The sequence below is a fragment of the Zootermopsis nevadensis genome, unplaced genomic scaffold (genome assembly GCF_977971745.1).
Source record: "Zootermopsis nevadensis isolate Lab colony 2312 unplaced genomic scaffold, Znev_1.0 Znev_ptg000028l, whole genome shotgun sequence".
NCBI classification, from domain to species: domain Eukaryota; kingdom Metazoa; phylum Arthropoda; class Insecta; order Blattodea; family Termopsidae; genus Zootermopsis; species Zootermopsis nevadensis.
This window is the reverse complement of record NW_028259160.1, coordinates 5147519-5170440: the sequence shown is the minus strand read 5'-3', so window position 1 is coordinate 5170440 and position 22922 is coordinate 5147519. Positions and strand designations below refer to the sequence as shown.

The 22922-nt window shown below is 38.0% G+C and overlaps 1 protein-coding gene across 7 annotated transcripts in view; it reads left to right on the top strand.

Moving 5' to 3' along the window:
* LOC110840039 (dipeptidase 1) overlaps positions 1–22922 on the top strand; it is a 375966-nt gene that overhangs the window by 297288 nt on the left and 55756 nt on the right. For all 7 annotated transcript variants that reach the window (XM_087357058.1, XM_087357057.1, XM_087357056.1 and 4 more), the window contains one exon: positions 14061–14238. In XM_087357058.1, coding sequence (XP_087213184.1) covers positions 14061–14238 — 178 coding nt within the window. The remainder of the gene's footprint in view (positions 1–14060; positions 14239–22922) is intronic.

Below are 22922 nucleotides of genomic sequence, written 5' to 3'. Positions count from 1 at the left end.
GTAGTATCACTACTGTCACAGACAATGTCATGATACTGTATTTAGGAGAGTGAAGAAAATTGTAATTAAACTTTTAAGAATTTCATAGTTAATGTGTGTATATCCATATATACACACACACATATGAAAATCTTCGTTTGTACTTACGTATGTTAGTGGTTAGATGGTCCTTGAACGGAGTAAAGCTACCGTATCACCCTCGGAAATGTACGATCCTTGTCACCACACAAATCACAACGTGCTGTTGAACTGTGCGCACTGTTTAACGGTGACAGTGGCTGAGGGGACATAACAAATTTTCTATTTTGGCGATAGCAGTAATGTACCATTGGACCGACGCGTCTGTAATTCGGTATGCAGATAGACTATGAATGCTTTCACTTGTATAAAATATGTATTATCTGTTAACTGTTAAATACAGCAGTAGAGCGAAATTATGTGTTTATGTTGGAAATTTAATGTAGATGGAAACTATACTAATATAGGCCTATATTATTTTAGGAATATTAAACAATGTGGCATAATTATTAATTTATACTTTATTTTAGACTGGAAAGGTAAGGAGTTTCTTGACAAGCTAAGCGACTGTCATCATCTCAATGAGGAATCTGCTTTGTGGAATTATTTTCCCCCCTCTCTTTTTCTATCTCTCCCTTTACGGAAGTTCTGAATATGAAGTCGAAACTAAACAATACGAATGTATAATAGTTCCCCTTGAGTAAGAATATCTGGGCCAATGAAGGACGAGGGGGCAGGAACGAGGTGATAAGAGCACAATGAAGAGGCGCGTAATTGTAATCTGCACCAAATATATGGTCGCATCAATTAGAGTAAGACTGGAAGTTCATGCATCATGCATGGAGAGATGAGAAATGCTTACAAAAATTTTGTTGGAAATCCTATAGAGAAATGACCACTCGGAAAAAGTAAGTTTAGTTTGATTAATAATATTAAAGTGGACATGGGGGAAATGAGATAGGTGGAAGGGGACCGGTGGTTGTCTGTTGTGAACACGCCAGTTAAACTTCGGACTCAGTTGAAGGCGGAACTTCTTGACTAGCTAAGCGGCTGTGAACTTCTTAACAAGAACTTATTCGTAGCTCCATCAAGTTAGTAAAAAATATAACAGATCATATTGCATGCTTTCTATTAGCAAAAATGCCATAGCTTTACTGTATTATAGAAGAAAGTGAGCCGAGTTTACTCAGCTGGAATGTAAAACTCTGTGGCTGTAAGATACAACTTACAGATGTAGGACGAAAACGAATACTGAAAGATTTGAGTTAAAGGAAAGAGAGAATCAGAAGAATGGCAAACAGTTGCTGAAAAGGCAAATTTAAAAGTCGAGAGAGCAGTTAGAATAAAGTAAATTAGTGAAACAAAAGAAGTTCACGTCAGAGTGACCACCTCACCGTGCTGACCCAGCGTAACTTTGAAATAAGTTTGTTTAACCGTTTGCTTAATGCGCACTTGTATTTACATTCTCTAACGCTGCTTTCACTGGAACGCACTACTTCTTGGTTAACAAACGTGGCAAGTGCTCAAGAAGTCTCCGGCTCGAATTTCGGCCCACGGATTATCAGGACTTACCTTTCTTCTTTATACCCCTGAATCCTCGAAAACAGAAATGGGCCCATCCTAAAACACGCGGCCATTTCCTTTCCCGTCTTTTGCAGTTTATCGCCGATAAATAATTGCCATTCGCACGTTCATGTACGCATTGTATCTGGAAAATCGCTGTTTGAATTTCGAATTTTTATGTGTATAAAGTATAAAGTTGTATGATTTGAGGTTTTCACAGCGGTGCGTATGAAGATTTCTGTCTTCTGGGTTGTTGCGCTGTGTAGTCTGGTCGATGTTTATCAACGTTTCAGAGGTCATACTGCCTCCGTCATCAGGGCGATTCTTAGTATGAAGATTTCTGTCTTCTGGGTTGGTGCACTGTGTAGTCTGGTCGATGTTTATCAGCGTTTCAGAGGTCATACTGCCTCCGTCATCAGGGCGATTCTTAGTATGAAGATTTCTGTCTTCTGGGTTGTTGCGCTGTGTAGTCTGGTCGATGTTTATCAACGTTTCAGAGGTCATACTGCCTCCGTCATCAGGGCGATTCTTAGTATGAAGATTTCTGTCTTCTGGGTTGTTGCGCTGTGTAGTCTGGTCGATGTTTATCAACGTTTCAGAGGTCATACTGCCTCCGTCATCAGGGCGATTCTTAGTATGAAGATTTCTGTCTTCTGGGTTGTTGCGCTGTGTAGTCTGGTCGATGTTTATCAACGTTTCAGAGGTCATACTGCCTCCGTCATCAGGGCGATTCTTAGTATGAAGATTTCTGTCTTCTGGGTTGTTGCGCTGTGTAGTCTGATGACGGAGGCAGTATGACCTCTGAAACGTTGGTAAACATCTACCAGACTACACAACGCAACAGCCCAGAAGACACAGTTCTTCAAATATAAAGTTATTTGTAATATTGTTGGTCACAAGGAACCAACTTTGCATTTTCCGTGCCGGCTTCTATTTAGAGAAAACTTCATATCTCACATTATTAACATAGTAGATCATAAATATTGAAGTGTCTGAGAATGGTATGCTGAGGAGAGGAAAGTAGCGGAAGGCTAGAAAAAATTGTGTTATGTGGGAGTAGTTAAGTAAACTTCACTAGGTGTTATTAGAATGATAATATTAAAGATGGGTGGATCATATAGCTCGCGTAACAAATGAGAATTACATACAAAATTTTTGGTAGAAAATCTAAATGGTAGAGACCAAATGGAATAGTTAGACCCCGATCAATTTGTACTATTGAAATGAGTCTTAAAAAAGCCTGAGATGTGGACCCATGTGAGCTCTTGTAAAGACCGTAATGAAAATTTGCTGTTTTTAAAATATGTGGAATATCTAACTGAATGGCTATTTGCGTCACAAGAAGGACTCTCTTTTGTGGAAGTAATACGTGATAATGTGTCATTACTATTCTTCGTAGAATTTCTAACTGTTGAGGCGTGTCAGCATAAGTTTCTTTCATTGTCAACAAAATCCGAAATGTCCATACCCAAAATTATACTTTCTGCTAAGCAGCGCGTACAGTTCATAACTTTCAGTATCATTGAAACAGCTGACACAGACGTTTCTTCATACGCATAGAAGTGTTTTGTTTTTTTGCGTATATTTTCTTTACAGTATTAATTTTGTAATATACAATCTATTCGTTGCGTACATTATGCAGATTAAAACATGCTTGTCATATTTAGCAGAAGCCTTTCTGTATGGTGCATACGCGTGTAATTAAAAATATCAGAATCGTAGCTTCTGAATGCAGGAGAGCTTTTGACAACAAAGCTCTAAATATACGTACACGTCCTTCAAATTTAATTACCGATATGTTCCCCTCTCCATCTGCCTACTTCGGCATTAATATAATAAAATAAAGTAATTCATTCTGTACATCATGCAATTTAATGCTTCGCGTTTTTAATAGGAGCTTTTATAGAATTTTTTGCTTGATTTTGAACTTATATTTTTTTAAATGAACCAAATTAAACATTTTAATCAAATAGCTTTGTATTGAAACAGACAATAATGAACCGATATCTGATTTAGTTTTAATACAATCCATGGTATGAATAGGATAGCTTGAATATATGTCTCTTCGTTCTGGTTTCACTGATCATGATTTTAATATTAGCAAAATTAAATAACCCTGTATCGACCTCTCTTACAGGTGAGATTTAATTTTTTCGCGGCCCAGAAAATGATTACTTTCTTCTGGGATGTTGCGCCGAGTAGTCTGGTAAAGATTTACCGACGTTTCGAAAGTTGTTACTGGCTCCATCATCAGGCCCAAAACACCTCTCAGACGTCGGTAACTTCTACCGGACTACGTGACGCAACGTCTCAGAAGACATCTTCATATTCGCTGCCTTGAGAATTTGAAATCTCAGTTAATTTTTTCTTTACTACCACGTCATGAACCAACTCACACTCCTGCCCCCTTCCGGTGGGTTCCTCGTATTGAAGTCTGCCAGGGTCTACAGCTCAGTCAGTAAAGTGATTTCCTATATTCTGGACAACCGGGGTTTGATTCCCTGGAGAGGCTCAAACTCGGAGTTAGCTTGGGGTTCCATTCAGTATCTTATTCTTTTGATACCGGCGGCAAAATGTCCGGGAACGTGAAGTTGAGACCTCGTCTTTTGCTGACGTATAGATTCTGTGCTCCAGCACGTCTTAGGCATCATGGCGTGGTGCTTTGGTACGTGTACAACGTCTTGTCGTCTATCTGTTCCACTCTGTTCCCAGCTTTGTGAGCAGGCTGATTATAAAATACCGTAAGTATAATTTTTATTAAGTGATCGATCCATAAAATTAGTTGTTTCGTTAAATGCATACGACGCTTGCACCATATTTATTTATTATTTATGGCGTATTTAACTATGCTATGAGTATCCCAGATTACTAGCGTAAAATAACCATGGATAGGAAAGTAAATTGTGAATTGGAAAGGCAGCGGTCATGGCTTAATTTAAGTATAGATTCTGTGCTCCAGCACGTCTTAGGCATCATGGCGTGGTGCTTTGGTACGTGTACAACGTCTTGTCGTCTATCTGTTCCACTCTGTTCCCAGCTTTGTGAGCAGGCTGATTATAAAATACCGTAAGTATAATTTTTATTAAGTGATCGATCCATAAAATTAGTTGTTTCGTTAAATGCATACGACGCTTGCACCATATTTATTTATTATTTATGGCGTATTTAACTATGCTATGAGTATCCCAGATTACTAGCGTAAAATAACCATGGATAGGAAAGTAAATTGTGAATTGGAAAGGCAGCGGTCATGGCTTAATTTAAGTCATTATCCTGACATTTGCATGAAGGGATAGACGAAAAAGAAAAACCCTTACTCAGGATTGCCGTTTTCCGTGTCGAGATTTAAACCTGGGACCGTCAGAATACGAACCAGTAGTGCTACCACTCTACCATGACATTCATTTGTTTGTCGTATATTCCATTCATTTTACACTGTGAATGTATGGCCTAATAACGCGGTGATGCATGGTAATACTTCATTACTGTAATTAATATGCAACTCGCTCTGCCTTTGTCCATATCCCACATAATTGCTCTTTGACCTTTAAAACACATCTGTAGGTTTCAACACCTTGGCATAAAAGTTTCAGTTAATTATTTGAGATACAGTATCTCCTTACTAATTGGATGTTTTGTTGTGTTTCTTTGCCACGTTTTATCTCCCTGGGGAATGTAAGGACGATCCAGCCTGAGTAGTTGTTGACACGGAAAAAAAAACTCCCCAGTTGTTAATGTTTCAGAGAGAATTGGTTTGGTTTCAAGAAGTCCTTGCCCAAGTCCCAGGAGTTTACTGCGTACTCTGGGATTTCCATAGCTGGTTGCTCACTCCTGTTCTTTAGGGACTACATTTCTCATAATACTGCAGAATCACGTGATGCAGAAAACCTATCAATTTCCTGTATTCGAGTTTCATTCTTGATTTAGTATGACGTCTTTTGATTGCTGAGTCTGTTGATTGATTGATTGATTGAAGGCATTATTCGGAATGTTTACTGCGAAAATCAATAAACCGTACGATGTTTCAATCAGGTTAGACCTTGACCTAGTTCCTAGTGTCTCTACAGACAACTCCATGAGAGATTGGCCAAATCTTTTTCCATAAGCTAATAGTCACTCAGCAGGTGAAGGAATTCTCAAATTATTTTGGATAGATTATTAGCGTCTTGAGAATAGCCCACGACTGGATTCTGTCTTGAACCAGATCACTCAGGCCACACCCATTTTCTCTTGCTTTAAGATCAATTTTTATTTTAGGTCCTTCCTTAGGTATTTCAAGTGATCTACCGCCTTCAGGTTTTTCTATCAACTGCAAAGTTTTTTTTCTCCTTTGGTGCGTTTGCTATTACTTCATACTTCTGGTTTGAATGTGTAAAATACACGTAGCAAACACGGGAGAAATGAGACATTTATAACAAAAATTCTCCGGGACGGAGGAGGGGGGAAGGACCAAGGTCGCAGGAGGTCGAGATACGGAATGAGTTAGAACATATAACGAGTCGCGGCTCAACTCCGAAGACCTTACCGTATTTGGGAGGATAATATTACGATTTCTGTCTTCTGGATTGTTGCACCGTGTAATCTGGTAGAAGTCTGCCGACTTTTCAGAGGTGCTTGCTGCCTCCATCATCAGGGCGATCGATCGATCTTCCTGATGATGGAGGCGAAACAACCGAGAAGACAGCAATCTTCAGACTCACCGCCGTGAAAACCTTAAATCGTACATAGGATGATATTGAAATGGATCTTAGAAAAATTGGATATGAGGGCGTCGATTCGATTCATCACGTTCAGGATAGGGACCGGTATCTCGCTCTTATGGACACAATAGTGAACCTTTGATTTCTGTAAAATGCAGCGAATTTCTTGTCTAGGTGGATGCTCAAGTTAAACTTTGTTCCTTGGAGTTAGTTTAATAGGGAAGAATTATAGAATCGTGAGCTTCTTTTATTACGAGTTAAGAGCGTAACATCGCATAGGTATTCAGCAGTATAGCATGGTTCCCAGGTGCAATAGCAGTTCGAAGCTTGTGCTAGGAGTTATTTGGTTTGGCAGATCAGAGCAGCGAGGGATGACAAGCAGAATGAAGCGAAGATAGACTGAAAAAGGATAGAGATAAGTTTTAAGAATGGTGCAGGCGCGAAAATAAATGACAGAAAGGAAATAAGAATAAATTTTTAAAAAACAGCGCAGAAGAAATAATTCAGCTCAAATGCGAGGTAAAAGTGAAGATAAGTTAACTGTGTATTTTGTACGTATCCTTCCAATTTCCTGGTATATGTAAGTATTTGTGTCAGTGATACATTTAAGTGTCTTTTGAACTGAGGATAATGTTATTTAAAAATACGTTTTTTTTTCTCCGGGAACAAAGACCTTTCCTGTTCTATTATAAGGTCAGTTGGTTAACGTTTAGAGAGAGACATCTCCTTATTGTAAGCGTGTAAATATGCGCATTGTGCGGGTGAAATTTTTGTTGATGAAGGTCAATGTGGATGGTACTCAGAGCCGATTTAAGGCAAAGATTTTCCCTGGGCGAAGTAAAACAAAGTAAATGCATATTCATTTCATATTGGCGCAAAATGTATTTGTGCGAACAAAACCTAAAACGACAAGAAGACATTAAACACAAATCTAGAATTAGCTTTGTCTAAGAATATTTTTTCAAAAGAATACATAATATTTAGAAGTGTTATTTATCAAACTCACCAACCCAAAAAAAAAAAAAAAGTAAAGAAATTACGCTTATTGTGTGTCTTTTTTCCGGATGTGCGTGGAATCGTGAAGGGTTATGAATCTCTTCTGCCTTTCTGTATGAAAATCTGTAATTGAAAAGATGAATTTAATTTATTAGCCTTGAAACTGTCTTCAAGGTAACAAGTCTGTGTGGATAAAGAAGAAGATAAAATTAAGTATTGGTTTTTAAATATTACATTCTAATTTTAACTCTTACCCACAGTTTTCTTTCGGAAACAGCAGCAGAGAATTGGCGTAATTCACGTCCGTAAGTGTTAATGATGATGAGTGGTTTGTAATCATGATCCAGACAAAAGAATCTGAGTGGGAAATTCACTTTCCCACTTTACGAGCCTGAGATTAAATCTCCACGTGTTGCTGAACCTCCAGATTACGTGACTGTCTTTATGATTTCTTTTTCTGAGTAAGAACAAACTCCTAAGTTAATCCCTAATGAACTCTGCAAGAATTCTGTGGGCAGTAAAGAAAATTGCAACAGAGATAACAGTAATTTTTAAGGCGAATCTCTGGAATTCTTCTTCCAGTACTTGCTTTTTAGTGTTATTACTAAGGATTGTTTCTAAAACCTATCTTGATGTCGTATTTTGTCTCAGGAGCATGGACACTTGGGTCGGAGGTTTAAATTCTGCTGTATTTGCTGTTAAAGTAGAAGTCTTATTACAGACTGATCCTCCACCTAAGGCATTATATCGTATCCTTGTCGTAAGTGCAATTTGGAGAATCTCAACTATTAAAGGAAACAGAATATTCTGGTTGTGCCGTCGGGTGTAAGAAGACGAAGAAGATAAGTGGAAGGATGATTATGAAGAGAAGGAGAAACGAACGGAAACATGAGCAGCAGCAGGAATAAGAACCAAAGAGTTGAACGAGAAACGTTAATAACGAACACAAAACCAATAGATTAGCACGAAGATGAAAATAACTACAGAAGGAAGAAAGGAAACTGAGATGAGGATGGAGGAGGACAGACACATAAGGACGAAGTAAAACATAAAAGCAAAAGATTTCTGTCTTCTGGGTTGTTGTGCTGTGTAGTATGGTAGATGTTTACCAACGTTTCAGAGGTCATACTGCCTCCGTCATCAGGGCGATTCTTAGTATGAAGATTTCTGTCTTCTGGGTTGTTGCGCTGTGTAGTCTGGTAGATGTTTACCAACGTTTCAGAGGTCATACTGCCTCCATCATCAGGGCGATGAGTATGAAGATTTCTGTCTTCTGGGTTGTTGCGCTGTGTAGTCTGGTCGATGTTAACCAACGTTTCAGAGGTCATACTGCCTCCGTCATCAGGGCCAACGGAAAATGTTTTATTTGACAATGATATTAATTTTCTTAGTTATTTGTACATCAGCTCACAATCTGTACGTTTCATTTGCCCGACCGAAGGCTTCAACTTCAAAAATGAAGTTACTGAAATAGTTTTGCTTATCGCTAAATTAGTGTTAAAGAAACGACATGAAAGTAAATCACACTTATATTCTACTGTTACTGTCATGACAACCGAGTTGATCGCCTTTGTATTATACTATTTCAGTTCCTTAATGGCATACGTATCAAGCAGAGGACAAAAGCAAATTTGGGCACAAAAGGAATTTATATTTTAGATAGACCTTATATTACGCAGTGTAACCATTTTAATAACGAAAACTGCAAGTAAAATTCTAAATGTGTCAGAGTACCATTTAGGCCTAGGGGTTGTGTTGAGTTGGCAACTGAAACTTTTGGAATAGGTGGAACGTGTGCCGTGGAGAAAGTCCTTAATTGTAATTCAGGAAACGATCAAGTTTTGCCAGATTTGTTCGTAACATTTTATGATCTCTGAAGTCATTATTTCTTCGTACGTGATACGCTTACTGTATGAAGTTTTATTTTATTCTGAATAGTAATGGACGTCAGATATTGAGGAAGCATGTGGGATTGAATCTACATGTGGTCATTCTGAAGGTTATAATGAAGACAAATGCAACTAAAAACAGTTTAATTGCTATTGTAAAATTGCAATGCTACATAACTGTACTGTATATGTGTCTGTCCCCCACGGTCTCACTGCTGGCTCACACTTAAGAAAACTATTTCTTTGATATGTTTCCATGATAACATATAATTTGAGTTATGGATAAAGGTGTACGTACATGTGAAGTTTTTTAAGTATTTGAAATGCTGCTTACTCTCTGTTTCAAACTATTCGCCTCAGAGGCCGAATAGATCACGGAAAAGGTCGTGGTACTTGGTAATTCATTGGGGTTTCGAACGGTGTGGCTACGATTCTAACGCTAAAAGTAGCTGATTGATCGTGGGTTGAGTCACCACTCTTGTTTCTACATTTTACTTACGGTATGAACGTCGTGCATTGTGACAATGGAAGGAACACTGCCGCTCGGAATGTTATTTGATCTGCTTTGCCGTCCCGTTGCATGAGACAAAATCAATAGTTACTATTGGGTTTAGACGCCAAGTAAACTGACGCTGACAATACCTGATTTTCTACGTCGAACCCCACCCTTCTGATATTCTGTAATCCCTATTCTCCTTTCTTGAAACTTTTCTTTTGTTCTGAAGTGTTCTTATAAAATTATTAATATACTATTTAGTTATTTAAACGAGCTGAATAACCAAATTTACATTGAATACAATACCTTTGTGTTACAAAATACAGAAGGAAAGATAAAAAAGTTAGGCTTACATTAAAGTATTTTATAAAAGATCTCAAAGTATAAAATATTCACAGAGATTCTAACATTGAATAAACAATTGTAAAGTAAAAAATAAAGAAGAAAGTTTACCTAGCGGGAAGACGTAAAGTTTGAGTGTTTTCTTGGTTTGGCTCGTCGGAGCAACAGATTCCATCCGCATTGCCAGAATACATACGCTATGTTGCAGTTAATTCGGAGGCTAAACAAGACTACAAGTGGTGGTTTAGGCCGACCAACGAGTCTAGTGTTCGAATCCACAGAAGGGCTTGTCGGGATTGCCCCAGCCATGAATAACATAAATTGAAATGTGATTGTAGCGGAATCTGGAGGGGCCGATACATATTTCCGATCCAGCCAAATTTCGTTTAGCATTGCTACTTTCATATAAAATGTTTGCAAAGTACATCATACTACTATTAATGGAACACGTACGCTTTCCTATACTTTATTTCGATTTTTGTTTCCCTTTCTTTATTTCTTTTCCTGTTTGTTTTTCCTTTTATTTATGTCCTCCCTCCTTCCTTTCTTGTCCCTTCGGTTGTTCCTAATCCTTCTCTGTTTCTTTTCAACTTCCTGTCTCTTTTTCTGTTTCGTAGCTCTCTTACCTTCTACCGTAATTTCTTTTAGATCCAGAAAAATTGAGTTTTGATTATAAACAATAAAGTGCGTAAGTTAGTACACATTAATCTGTCATAAGCATTGCCATGGTAACAATCAGTTTTTGATTTGTTGCTACACTAATGTACAACTAAGCCAATGTTATAAGAGGTAAATTTTACAGAATCGAGGGGCGAATTAAAAGGAGGAAACGTGATGGTCGTGGCATTGAAATTTGTGTTTGTCTCCGAATAAATCTGCATTTCAAATTGTTAAAAAGAACCAATAAAATGAAATTTTCAATTTATATGACCACTGATTGAATTAGAAATATCAGTTATTTATTTACCAAGTCTATCACCCAAACTCCCTCCTCCCTCCTACACATACACGTAGACGCAGGTACTGAAAATGCCAATAGGAGAATTGGAAAACTAATTAACTTTGTTACGGTAAATTGGAAACACGTCCATTATATCTCCATTGCGTCTATGATGTAGCTATAATTGTAACTGTTCGCCGTTTAACAACATTTGTGGGGAAATGTCAAAATGCGCTCCTTTTGAAAATACGAGGTGCGATCGGAAAGTTTACAGACTGCGCCTATAAAAACCCGTACACTTATCTCAGGTATTAAATTCATCCATCACCCTCGAAGTAGTTCCCCTGGGAGTGAACACAACGATCCCAGCGCCGCTGCCAAGCCTGGAAGCATCCCTGGAAATCTTTCTTTGTCAGCCTGTCAAGCACCATCTGCGATTCTGCCTGAATCTCTTCTATCGTCTCAAATATCCTTCCCTTTAGCTGAATTTTCATCTTTGGGAAGAGGAAGAAGTCACACGGAGCTTAGAAAGGAAGTTGGGGTCGGTTCTTGCAAGATCTTTGAGCTCCTGACAAACGAGAAGTCGATTCTGCTTCTGGTCCTCAGACAGGATGCGTCGCATGTGGAGTTCTTCCTTTAGAATCAGCTGACAGGTCCCATAGCCTATCCCAACAATGTCGCACAAGTCGTTGATGGTACGACGTCGACCTTCGTGAATGGCCTGCCGAATCTTCGTAACATTTTCGGGCGTTGTGCTCGAAGATGGTCGTCCAGAACGCTCGTCATCATCGACAGAGGTTCGGCCATTTTTAAAACGTGAATGCCACACAAAAGTTTGTGCACGACCCATTGCGGACTCCCCAAATGCTTGCTTTAGCATTTCATAGGTTTCCGTAGCCGTTTTGGCGAGTCTTTGGCAAAATTTGATGCACACGCCATTCCGAAATCGCAGGAGGGTCGGTGTAATGCACTACCAAAACGCCCGTAACTAAGAAACAAATGCTAATTCGATGATGCTGGTTGGCACACTGATTCACTATGAATGTAGGCCGCACCCCCTAGCGGCAGAAGCTCGTACTACATCCGGTTCGCCCTTTATTGACACAGTCTAGAAACTTTCCGATCGCATCTCGTACATCATATTTATTCAACAAAATTTTCACATGTCCAGTTGAGTGCATAATGAATAAACGCACATTAAAATAAATAAGGCCCACGTTAAGATTCATATTTATAATCTCCTTGCACAAATGCGTAAAATCAGCTTTGGTGGAAAATTCAAGTAGTTGTTATTACTGTAATGAAGAACACGTCAAGGGAAGGGGTATGTAAAACATGCGTGGTGCAGGTAACAAAATTTGGCCACGCAGAAGACTTGTTGTGAATGTGAGAAATGAAATATGCCTAATGGGTTCGGTGGTGTACACTGAATTTATTTGACTCAGATTAGGGGAGACTGCCGGATTTTGTGGACACGGTAATTAACCTTTTAACATCAAAATATGGGAAATTTCTTGACTAGCTGAGCGATTATCAACTTATCGAGAATAATTTATCTTAAAAACTGCTAATGCTATAAAGAATTTTTGAGTCGTAACGGAACTTAAGGACCACTTGAACGTTTTCAAAGTCTGTGAGATTTCTTGATATCACGGCGGTGAGTTTGGAGATGGTTGTCTTCTGGTCTGTTGCGCCGTGTAGTCTGCCAGAAGTTTACAAACGTTCCAGAAGTGCTTGCTGCCTCCACCATCATCATTATTACTCTGTACCCCAATTATTTTACCTTGCTAAGCTTCAGACGAGAAAGTTTGTGTAAGTGTATCGCTCCGGAATTGTGTTTTGGGATACCCTATTCGATTCTCAGTATCTCCAAACAAATGCTGAATTATTCCGTTTAAATATGCCTTGGGCGCTGCCTTCGAAAATCTTACCTACTTACATTTCATAATCACCCGCCACCTTACTCGATGATACGGAAAATTTGCACTCGAAAAACTTTTTTTAACTAAATGCGAAATTCCATGGAACAGAGTTCTCAGTGAGAAGCTGATAACCGCTCAATTGGTTAAGATGTTTCCCTTCTCTTATGTAACCTGAAATGTTAATGCTCAAAAGATCCTGGCCGTGACTCTGTTCTGAACAATTCCATATAATTATTTCTTTAAGATACATTTTATTTCTATCCCTTTAATTCAGAAAAAATTTCATACACGCATCATTTTAAAATTATTTTAATTTACATTACTCATCGTTGTTCAGAAATCATTGTAATAATTAGTGATATTGACTGATATGTCGACGCTTCAGACAATAAAACTAAACCGACTGAGATTACTGTTTGTAGAAGGTGTGTTCATAATCCACAGTTTTGTTTGTGATGCATCGATAGCCTAAATTGGATTGGAATGGAAACCTGTCATAGTCCTGAGGGAATACTGTACAATTCTGCTATCCCATCATCCTCTGTGTGATTGACTAATTGACTAATTTTCACTCTCATAGTTATAATCTGTTATGTGGGTAAGACTCCCATCAGGCAATTTTGGCTTTCAGGTATCTGCTAATACCAAAATCAAATCTCATATTCCATATTAGAATAAGAGTGGGGAGTTTCATCCAAACATTGGACTACAATTCAGTTCGGACATCTGACATAATAGATAATTTGGTGGTAGATCGCATTTGTGGACCTCGTCTGCAGGCTGAAATTACACCACCTCCCCCGCCTTACTGCTACAGAACGATTACGTTCAGCCGATACACACACAAAAAAAGCAATAGCAGTAATGCCTACACGTATTTTCGAAATCATTTCTTAGCGATTTTGATCCTTCAATTGTTATTTCCCACGTGTTACAGAAGGGCTCTTGTGAACGCTAACGAATTCATGAAAACTGAGCGGTTTTTCAAGAAGGATTCTGGCTCAGGGAGTTAGTAAACAGTCGTATATGTTGTAAGATTTGAGGTTTTCACAGCGGTAAGTATGAAGATTTCTGTCTTGATAAACATCTACCATACTACACGTCGCAACAACCCAGAAGACAGAAATCTTCAGTCGTATATGTTGTTCATCACCAAAACAGCAAAATAACGCTGTTTATTCTCTTTTTGTTCAGGTACAATGGGGAAGCGCCTAAAACACTGGTGTCTTGGTGTGGTTGTGTGTTTGCTGTTTTCTGCCCTCGGTGTGGGGTTAGGCGTACCCCTAGCTCTGAGTGCTGCGGGCCCATCTACACATCAGGAGCGCCTAGAAGCAGTGAGGCGTATCCTCAGGGACGTCCCCCTCATTGACGGGTGAGCAAGTTTGTTGGATCGATATTAATCGATGTATCGTTAATTTCCCCTGTGCTGTAATACAAACAGTTGCACATTTTTCCGGCTCTGTGACTATCAGCAAGTAATCAGAGCTATATTGAACTCAGTGCATGTGCTTCTAGCGGGGTCTGGTCCTCAGATTGGTGTCATGAAATGCCATCTCCGTCAGCCCGAGTGTTATATGCCAGTGGTGCATAATTAGCGTTCCGCGTGCTTTGCGTTACACCGTACAAGTGTACTTTATCTGATCCTGTCAGAAAATTTTTTTATGATAAAGGTTAGTTGTGTTATTATTTTGATATTTGGAAATGCATCGAGATTGATGAACCAGAGAAAAACTATAGCAAACACAAATGCGTGGGTGTCTCCGGGGGGGGGGGGGTTGAGACGCTTCAACTTCTGTGGCTATTTGTGCCTATATACATTTGGAAGCAGACAAGCATCGATGGCGTAATACAAATGAGCTTCATAGCTGGCTGACTGGTTAGTTTATTTCAATAAGTAATTAAATAACTTGTGAATTTAATATCATAGGAGTTAATCGGACGGCTGAAATTGCTTTTGAAAAATTATTGCAAATTGTGCGACATAATTAATAATTAAAATTAATTTCACGGTTTACTGATAATAGGAATTTTATAAAAATAAATAGTTTATTTAATAACTTTGTATTTAATGTTTAAAGTTTCTGGGAGAATAACATGAATATAAATTAAGTTAATGGTTTTTGATTTAATCATAACTTGATTAATTCATATACGTTATATTAAAAGGGATATAAATCCTTTGACAGTGTATGATAATTAAAACGCGCGGGTACAATACTATAACTGTGCATTATTTTGTATTGTTTGATCCATAACCCTCTCACTTCAGTAAGTCCTTCGAGTTATTGAACAACAAAACAAGCACAAACTGTTAAAATAATAATGGTACAGCTGATGGCATTGGATTTTAGATGATGAAACTTCTGAAGCTCGTCGGACCAGACAATCTAAAATTCTCATTGGTCGTTATACGATTTCAGATAATGCTGTAATCCCTTGTGCCCATTAGGGATGTTTTAGGTAAATTAAATGGAAGGGTGTTTATCGTTGGAATTTTGTTACGTTTGGCGTTAAGTTAATGACAGAATGTTATCGAACGACCACACGAAATTACTGGCCTTCAGCATTAAGCACATGAATAGGTTACAGTAAAGAAGCCCCTAATAGTACCTCTCCAAGGGTTAGATTAATTGACTAAATGACCCATATCATTGTTGAAATTCAGATACTTTATAGTGCGACTATACAAGTGAATTCCGTTTCGACTTGCTAATTCTCGTTCTTATTTCTCATTTATTTTTCTACTTTCCGCGCTTTAAAAATAAACTGTATTGACACTAGTATATTGCCCGTAAAGAATGACGGAACATTTTAAGTAGTAAACACACAGTTATAAATATTACGCCAAAAGGTATAAAATGTCTTAACATCATTACCATCGTAACGGTTATAACAGCAAAAACTTAAATAATAAGTCGTTAATTTATGAATTTATAGTCCTGTTAGTGTCCGTTTTATATTGAGCATTTTAATACAAGTAAGATCATTTTAGGCCTGTATTCCAGAAACTTAACACCGTGTAGGATTTGAGGTTTTCACGGCTGTGATTTTGAAGATGGCTGCCTTATGGGTTTTTGCGTCGTGTAGTCTGGTAGGGTGATTATTGAGGCAGGAAGGACCTCTGAAACGTCGATATACTTCTATCAGACTACACGACGCAACAACCCAGAAGACAACCATCTTCTGACACCATGTTCTTTAGGAATTAGGAGACCCGATAATTGAATAAGTGGCTGACTGTCAGACTAGTAATGTCGTTCCACATCTCTCTTTTATATTAAATGTATAAATGCAAAAAGATTACTCAGTCTGTGACAACAGAATCTAATGGATCAACCGCTAACAGCAAAGACCGAGATTCGAAACACTTCTGAACTAGCTCCACCTAATTCGTATCTTACAATGCCTTTCCCTAATAGGGATTATAATATTATTGTCCTTTATAGTTTTCGTTCTTCCAAATAACCAATTCAAGTAATTTCTCATTACTAGCAATTCTGTTTTAGTTATCGTTTAGCATTTATTTTGTTCTATTTATTTGTGATGTAATTTGTATCATAAATGAATGAATAATATAATTGAAAGGATATTGAATGACGAAGTTGTGGGCCAATGTAAGTTACTATCTCGACATTGGCCTCGAGTGACTGAGAGAAATCACGAGAAACCTCAGTAATTTCAGCCTGTTTTCACGTCGAGATATGAACTCGAGGCACCCGGAATACAAAGCAGGAGTGCCGGTCAACCCACATTGACGTATCAGGTGTTTCGAGTTCCATTTTATCTGTAGAACGTCCATAGAATAGCTGTTTGTCGAATCCCCTGTAAGATGCTGAGTATCTGCAGTGTGTAACGTGTTAATAGCCGCTACAAGCAGATCGATAACGAGGATTTGCTCTAAATGTGGGAAACACAAACATTCCATCTACCCCCACTGTTCTCACAGCCTAATGGTCATATACTATTTTCGGGTCTTTGACCCCACATAAAGGGTTAAAGTGCTCATTTCCATTATCTTTCCTTTCCCTGAAATATTCCCTGTATTTAGCTAACTAACAAACTAACAGAAGATGATGCAAAAAGTGAAACTTTGGCGGCGACTGTGAACGATTGGCGGTTCAGTTTTACGCGACTAGGAACAAAATATTTGTCACTATTTTCGGACCATTATTCACTCCCATAGTCAATATAAATATTAAAAAGAAGTTATGAAAAGAGAGATGATTAATGTGTGTTGCTTAGTGTAACATGCTAGTTAACCAATGCACTTTATAAAAGAAACCTGACAATAGTAATTAGGATGTAAAATTGGTGTAGAACAGTTACGCTACCGATGTCAATGAAGCTGACATATTTTCCGCTGCATAAAAAATTAACAAGTTTCAGCGACGTTTATATTGTCTTATTACGCAATCAACCCATTATCCACTCACCCTTCTTCCAATTCGAAATTAACTGCACGGCTTTATAACAAAACAATAAAATGACAAGAAGTGGAACTATTATGGCTCTTGGCACACTGTTTATGTTTTAAGTATTAGGGAAGCCATTTTTGTTACGTTTCGTGTTACAGATATAAGTAAATTAGGCCTATTTATGTATAATTACACGGGCAGTGAACACAATTTAGTTTCTAGTTTTCTACGATACTACAAATGTACGTTATGGTCCTCTGCGTTGTCACGCCATGTGATATTATAGGTGATTTCGGAGAAACTTATTTTCACCCTGGAGTTGGTGGCGATATATTTTTCCGAAACGTTTGTCGTCACATAAAAGTCCACGTCGCGTTGAAACTCAGAAGACAACGACAATGAACGTGTTGAGATCCAGCATCAATTTTTTTTCTTCAGGTGATAGAAACCGTGGATTCTGTATTTTTTACGCAATTTATTGACGTTGAACACTAAAGATATACTGCTCAGATATACAAATGATTTCGCTCGTATTTCCTCCCTGAGACATAGTCAGTAGGTTCTTCGACATTCGTGGAACGCGAGGTTTATTGCCGTGTTCGCAATGGTCCACCGCTGAACTTTCAGGCGCGGAGTGCGATCAGGGCTGTCTTCTAGAACGTTGTGCCACGTGGTCTGGTAGATATTTAATGACGTTTTATACGTGCTTACTACTTCCGTTATCCGGGCGATGACTCATAGCTCTCATGGCGGAGATCGCGAGCACATCTGAAACGTCGATCGGACTACGAGGCACAACGTCCCAGAAGACGCTGATGGCCTCCGAGGTTGAGATTTTGTTGGACAGACCTGAATTGGTATCCGTAATCATTTTTATGGATTCCAGATTACGATTGTGCGTCTCTTTGTATAACTTTAAAATTTTGTGGCTTTCTTATTTTTAAACCTATTATTACTTTGTTACATTTTTATTTTGTGTACTGAAGCCACGCTTAACGTAGTTGGGCTTTGACTGGTGCCAGCGGTCCACGATGATTTTCAGGGATGTAACGATTAAGGTTGCTTAGATATTGCTGTGAATCAAGACATTTCCATGGAGTAAATATTACCGTGCTGCAGTTGGTTAGTCATCCCTTGAGACAACGAGGAGGGAGTCAGAGGGCTGTTTTGTTATCATCCTTCTTGCTAGCTTCTGTATAAAATATGGCAACGTATGAGGGAAGGAAGTGCCATGAGTTCTTTCTAGAACTCTTTTGTGTCTAGCTCTTCTTTGTATGATGGTTTGTGACAGACATATTCTGTCAGTTATGGAAGTTCCCTTGGCCTAGCAACTTTAATAACGACTCTCGCGAAAGATGAAAAGGGTCGTAAAATATGTTCTCATAACCCCTGAAGTGAGAAGACTAGGACTTGACCCTCATCAATGTTAATTCATTTATTACTCATTTATGCTATAACTTGTATCTGATATGTTACTGACTTGCAGTTTATTTTAAAGGAGAAGATGCCAAAAGGTTTCTTATACTGCTGAGATGTAAAACGAGTCAATCTTTTTCTGTTCAGATTAAGTCGAAAAGAAATAAATAAATAAGAAGAGGAGGAGGAGGATAGAAAGAATAAAAGGAAGAAAGAAATAAAGAAGCAGTGGAAGAAAATGTGTAACGTAAACAAACATGCAAAGAAGAAAGTCAACAAATAAGCGAGAAAGTAGAGAAAATATTTTTTATTGTATTCATTTCATTCTTAAACAGATTCGTCATCTTTTACATTATCACTCTAGTGATCACGGTAATGAACTTTTGGGTTCCATTGAAAGGCGGAAAGTTTATTTACCAACTAAGCGATTGTCAGGATCTCAAGATTGATCCTGATTCATGGAAATGATTCGCCAATAAAAAAATATATATTTGTTATTTATGTAGCATTCAGAATGGATGATGTATGAATACGGAAATTTAGTTAAATATCTCGTTGAAAGAGACACTTGGAAGACCTAAGTCTAGATGGAATACCGTATTAAAATATGTCTTAAAGAAAAGTGTGTGAATATAGACTAATTCATATAGCTCAGGGTAAGATCCATTGGCTGGCTATTGTGAACATGGTAATAAATCTTGAAGTTTTATCAAAGGCGGGAAAGGTCTCAAGAAAGATAGTGAGCTATGTAGTTAATTCATCAGTGGCTGCTCTGTGCAAGCCTCAACAGTCATTTCGCTCTCAGCTCCGAATTTTCGTTCAAACATAAAAAATCGGTGTTGGGTGTTAGCACATCTCGTTCCTTTTCCTAAAGTCGTGGGTGTAATTACCTTACCGGAGGTCATGCGTTCATACTGAGTTCCTCTGTGGGCTTCCTCAGTTTATCCTTAAAAATGCACAGGCAGGTCTTTGAAAACTTTTCCCCGACCATTTTACCGACCGCTGCTCAAATTACGCTTACCCTCAAATTATAATTAACGTTATATTGTGTAGGCTATATTTTATGGAAGCTGTGCTCTCGTTATAATATGTCTCTTGCAATCTTCTGTGCTGTGACGCTATGCAGTATTGTAGGCGATTCGCCTGAGCTGCACGTCTCAGATACCATTATAGTTTGACACCACTTTGAAGAGCTTCATAATTGAATTACAACAGGATGGTTTCATACAATATGCGTTGTTGTTATTATTATTATTATTATTATTTTGCTATATTTATATACCAGTTTTTGAAATCGATAGATTTATTGTGCATATCAGTACAGTGAAGGAACTTATTACGATATTGACCACTCAAAATATTACTTGTTACCTGAAATAGAATGTTACGGAGTGCTGGGGTGAAATGTGCTTTTCACCTTTCAACATCCGGAAAATGAAACATATTTTGAAGGTCATTTAATTGGTGTAAAAAAATTAATGGTACGTAGGTGCTTAATATAGTAGAAAAAATTCGACAAGTTTTTACTTTCCTTTTTGTATTTTTATCAAAAATGTTGTAAACTCTGGCAGAAAAAGCAAAGGTCTGGTTTTCGTTATTGTGCTTTTCTTGTTTCTTAAACGAAGAACGGAGATACAAAAAAATGTTACCTTTGAGTTTCCGTCAGTCTTGAAACGCATGGTTACAGTGGCATATGGCAGATGTCTCCACTTGGCAAGGTTTCGAGGTCATGCTGTAGGTTTGAAGCATGTTGGGAAAGTAACGTTTAATATCCAGATCTAACTGGAAAATAAATACTGTATAGTATATCATATATATAATAATCTGTCAAACCTCAACCATTTTAGGCCATTTCTGCATACTATAACAGCTAAATGAATACAATTCGGGTCATCATGAAGATAAACTAAAAGGATTTTATTGCGTGACTTAAAATTTGCCTCACTCAATTGTGTGGCGTTGCAGTCGCTAAAAAGAAAATGACGTCTCTCTTCGGCGCAGATTGTGTGGCGTTGCAGTCGCTGATAAATTCGTTGTCGTGCTGTTACGGAGGTAATGCACCGTGCAAGAAAGCTGCCAGGGCATGATTTGACAGAATATCCTGAAACTGACCGGGTTTTTAAAACATATTTACCTTTATTTGTGCTTGGACTGAAATCGTCTTAAGAAAAAGGTAATGATCATTTGTGTTTAACAGAACGTAGAGGATTTCTTAACTAGCTACACTACTATTAGATTCTCAAGAATTTTGTCATTGTATAAGGTATACAAGGTACGAACATACAATATACAAACGCGCTGACTGTTGAAAAAAGGGGATTAGGCAACAAAGCATGTTATTAAATTCAGCCCGGATAATAGTTTACTAGCTTGTGCATTGGCTCTGTCTAACTGTAATGTGCTGCTGTACGCGGTTGTTTTGTAATAACTCCGCAATAAGGAAGGAACGGAAGTACTTATCCAGAGATCGATGTTGGGTTCTTTCAGTGCGGTTTCTTGGGTTTGAGGGGGTGGGCGATGGTTCTATAAGCCCATCTATCAAGCAGACCCACAGCTCCTCTTATTTTATAGTTCATAGTGGGTAGAGAAACTTAACAAACCCTCCTCAGTGAGAGACTACGCCATATTTGGGGAAATGTGGCTGTCCCGCCTGCAAAAAGAAGCATCATCAAGATGTCCAGCAGATGGAGAGCAATGTGAGACGCGGAAATATGAAATATAATTTCTAGTGGGAAACTAATCAGGTTTTAATAATTATATGGTAAATAAAACAGAGGAAGGATTAAATATTATGATCGTGAACTTAAGAATGTTTATATGGAAATACGAGAAATCCTGGAAAGTCATAAATAGAACAGATAATGAAGCAAGTATAATGCTCATGAACATAAACACGTTTTTGTATGGAAATATAAACATATCCTAAAGTCATGAAGTGTACAGATCTAGAATTTGTGAATTATGGCAAGTGGGAGCAGGAGGAATTGAAAATTATAGCTGTTGTTCCTAGAATTTCTTGTTTTTAATGTTTCAGAGTTTTTAATTGGGCTTAGAACTCATTGTTTTAGCTAAATTGGGCCCTGGGGGGTTTGGATATCATGGGACACAGTTATAGTAATGGTGCTTTGTAATTCCGCATGAATTACGCCACCCGAAAACAAATAGAACGGAAATCCTGTGCTTTGGTTTGCTGAGCGTGTAATTACACACACCGTATAAAAAAGAATCTAGTAAAGCAAACTAGACTATGCCGTCTATGTTATTCCATATTGGACCCTACAACCACAACATAATGCAGAAACAAGGTTCACTGTCAGGCTTGTATAATCATTGCCCTAGAACACGTTGAAGCCATGTATTTAAGAATTTTGTTGCTGTTATGGATGTAGTTACATTTATGAATGTACTGAACGCGTCTGTTTGCTTACATACATACTTGAGTGCAATTTTTTAAACTACTATTATTACATTATTGTATTTATGTTTCTGTCCGTCCAGTAGTAACATGCGTTTCACTCAAGATCAGCGTATGTTATGTTTTATTTATGAAACTGTTCATATATTTGTATTTTTATTTGCAGTTTGCTTGCCGGAGAGATTTATGTTATATCATTGCCCCTATCAATCATATTGTCTTGACTCTCGACATCAAAATGCAGATGGAGGTTGGACAGTTACATAATACATCACTGTCGGTGCAACGTGTTTTCAAACCGTGGCACGCGAAATAACATAATGTGTCCAAAACCTATAAATTGATTAATTAAGGTCGTCACTTGCAACACGTTACAATCAGTGTAAAGCAGTTACAATGAGATATTTAATTGCTTTCAGCAAACTGGATTTTAGTTCTGTAAAGCCATCCTCGGGGGACTGTGTTTTCATTGCCTTGGGAAAACTGCTGGTTACATGTACAGGAATATTATTGGCTTACGGTAGCTAAAACGCGAGACTCCTCAGGGTGTCTCGAAGGAGCTGAAACGTGTAGAGTAAAACATCAAATATCTGATAATAGCTGCTTTTACATTCATTATAACTTTTTGAATTTGGCGGTTTTTAGTATTCCACTTATAGGCGAGGAAGTGTAAAATTTCTTTAAATTTATGTACACTACATTTTAACATATAGTATTTGCGTGCGCATATTATATATTCTGCCTTTAAATTCACGTAAATATGTGTCTATATATATCAGGCTCAGAGGTGTGGTTTGATTATAGCTAGTA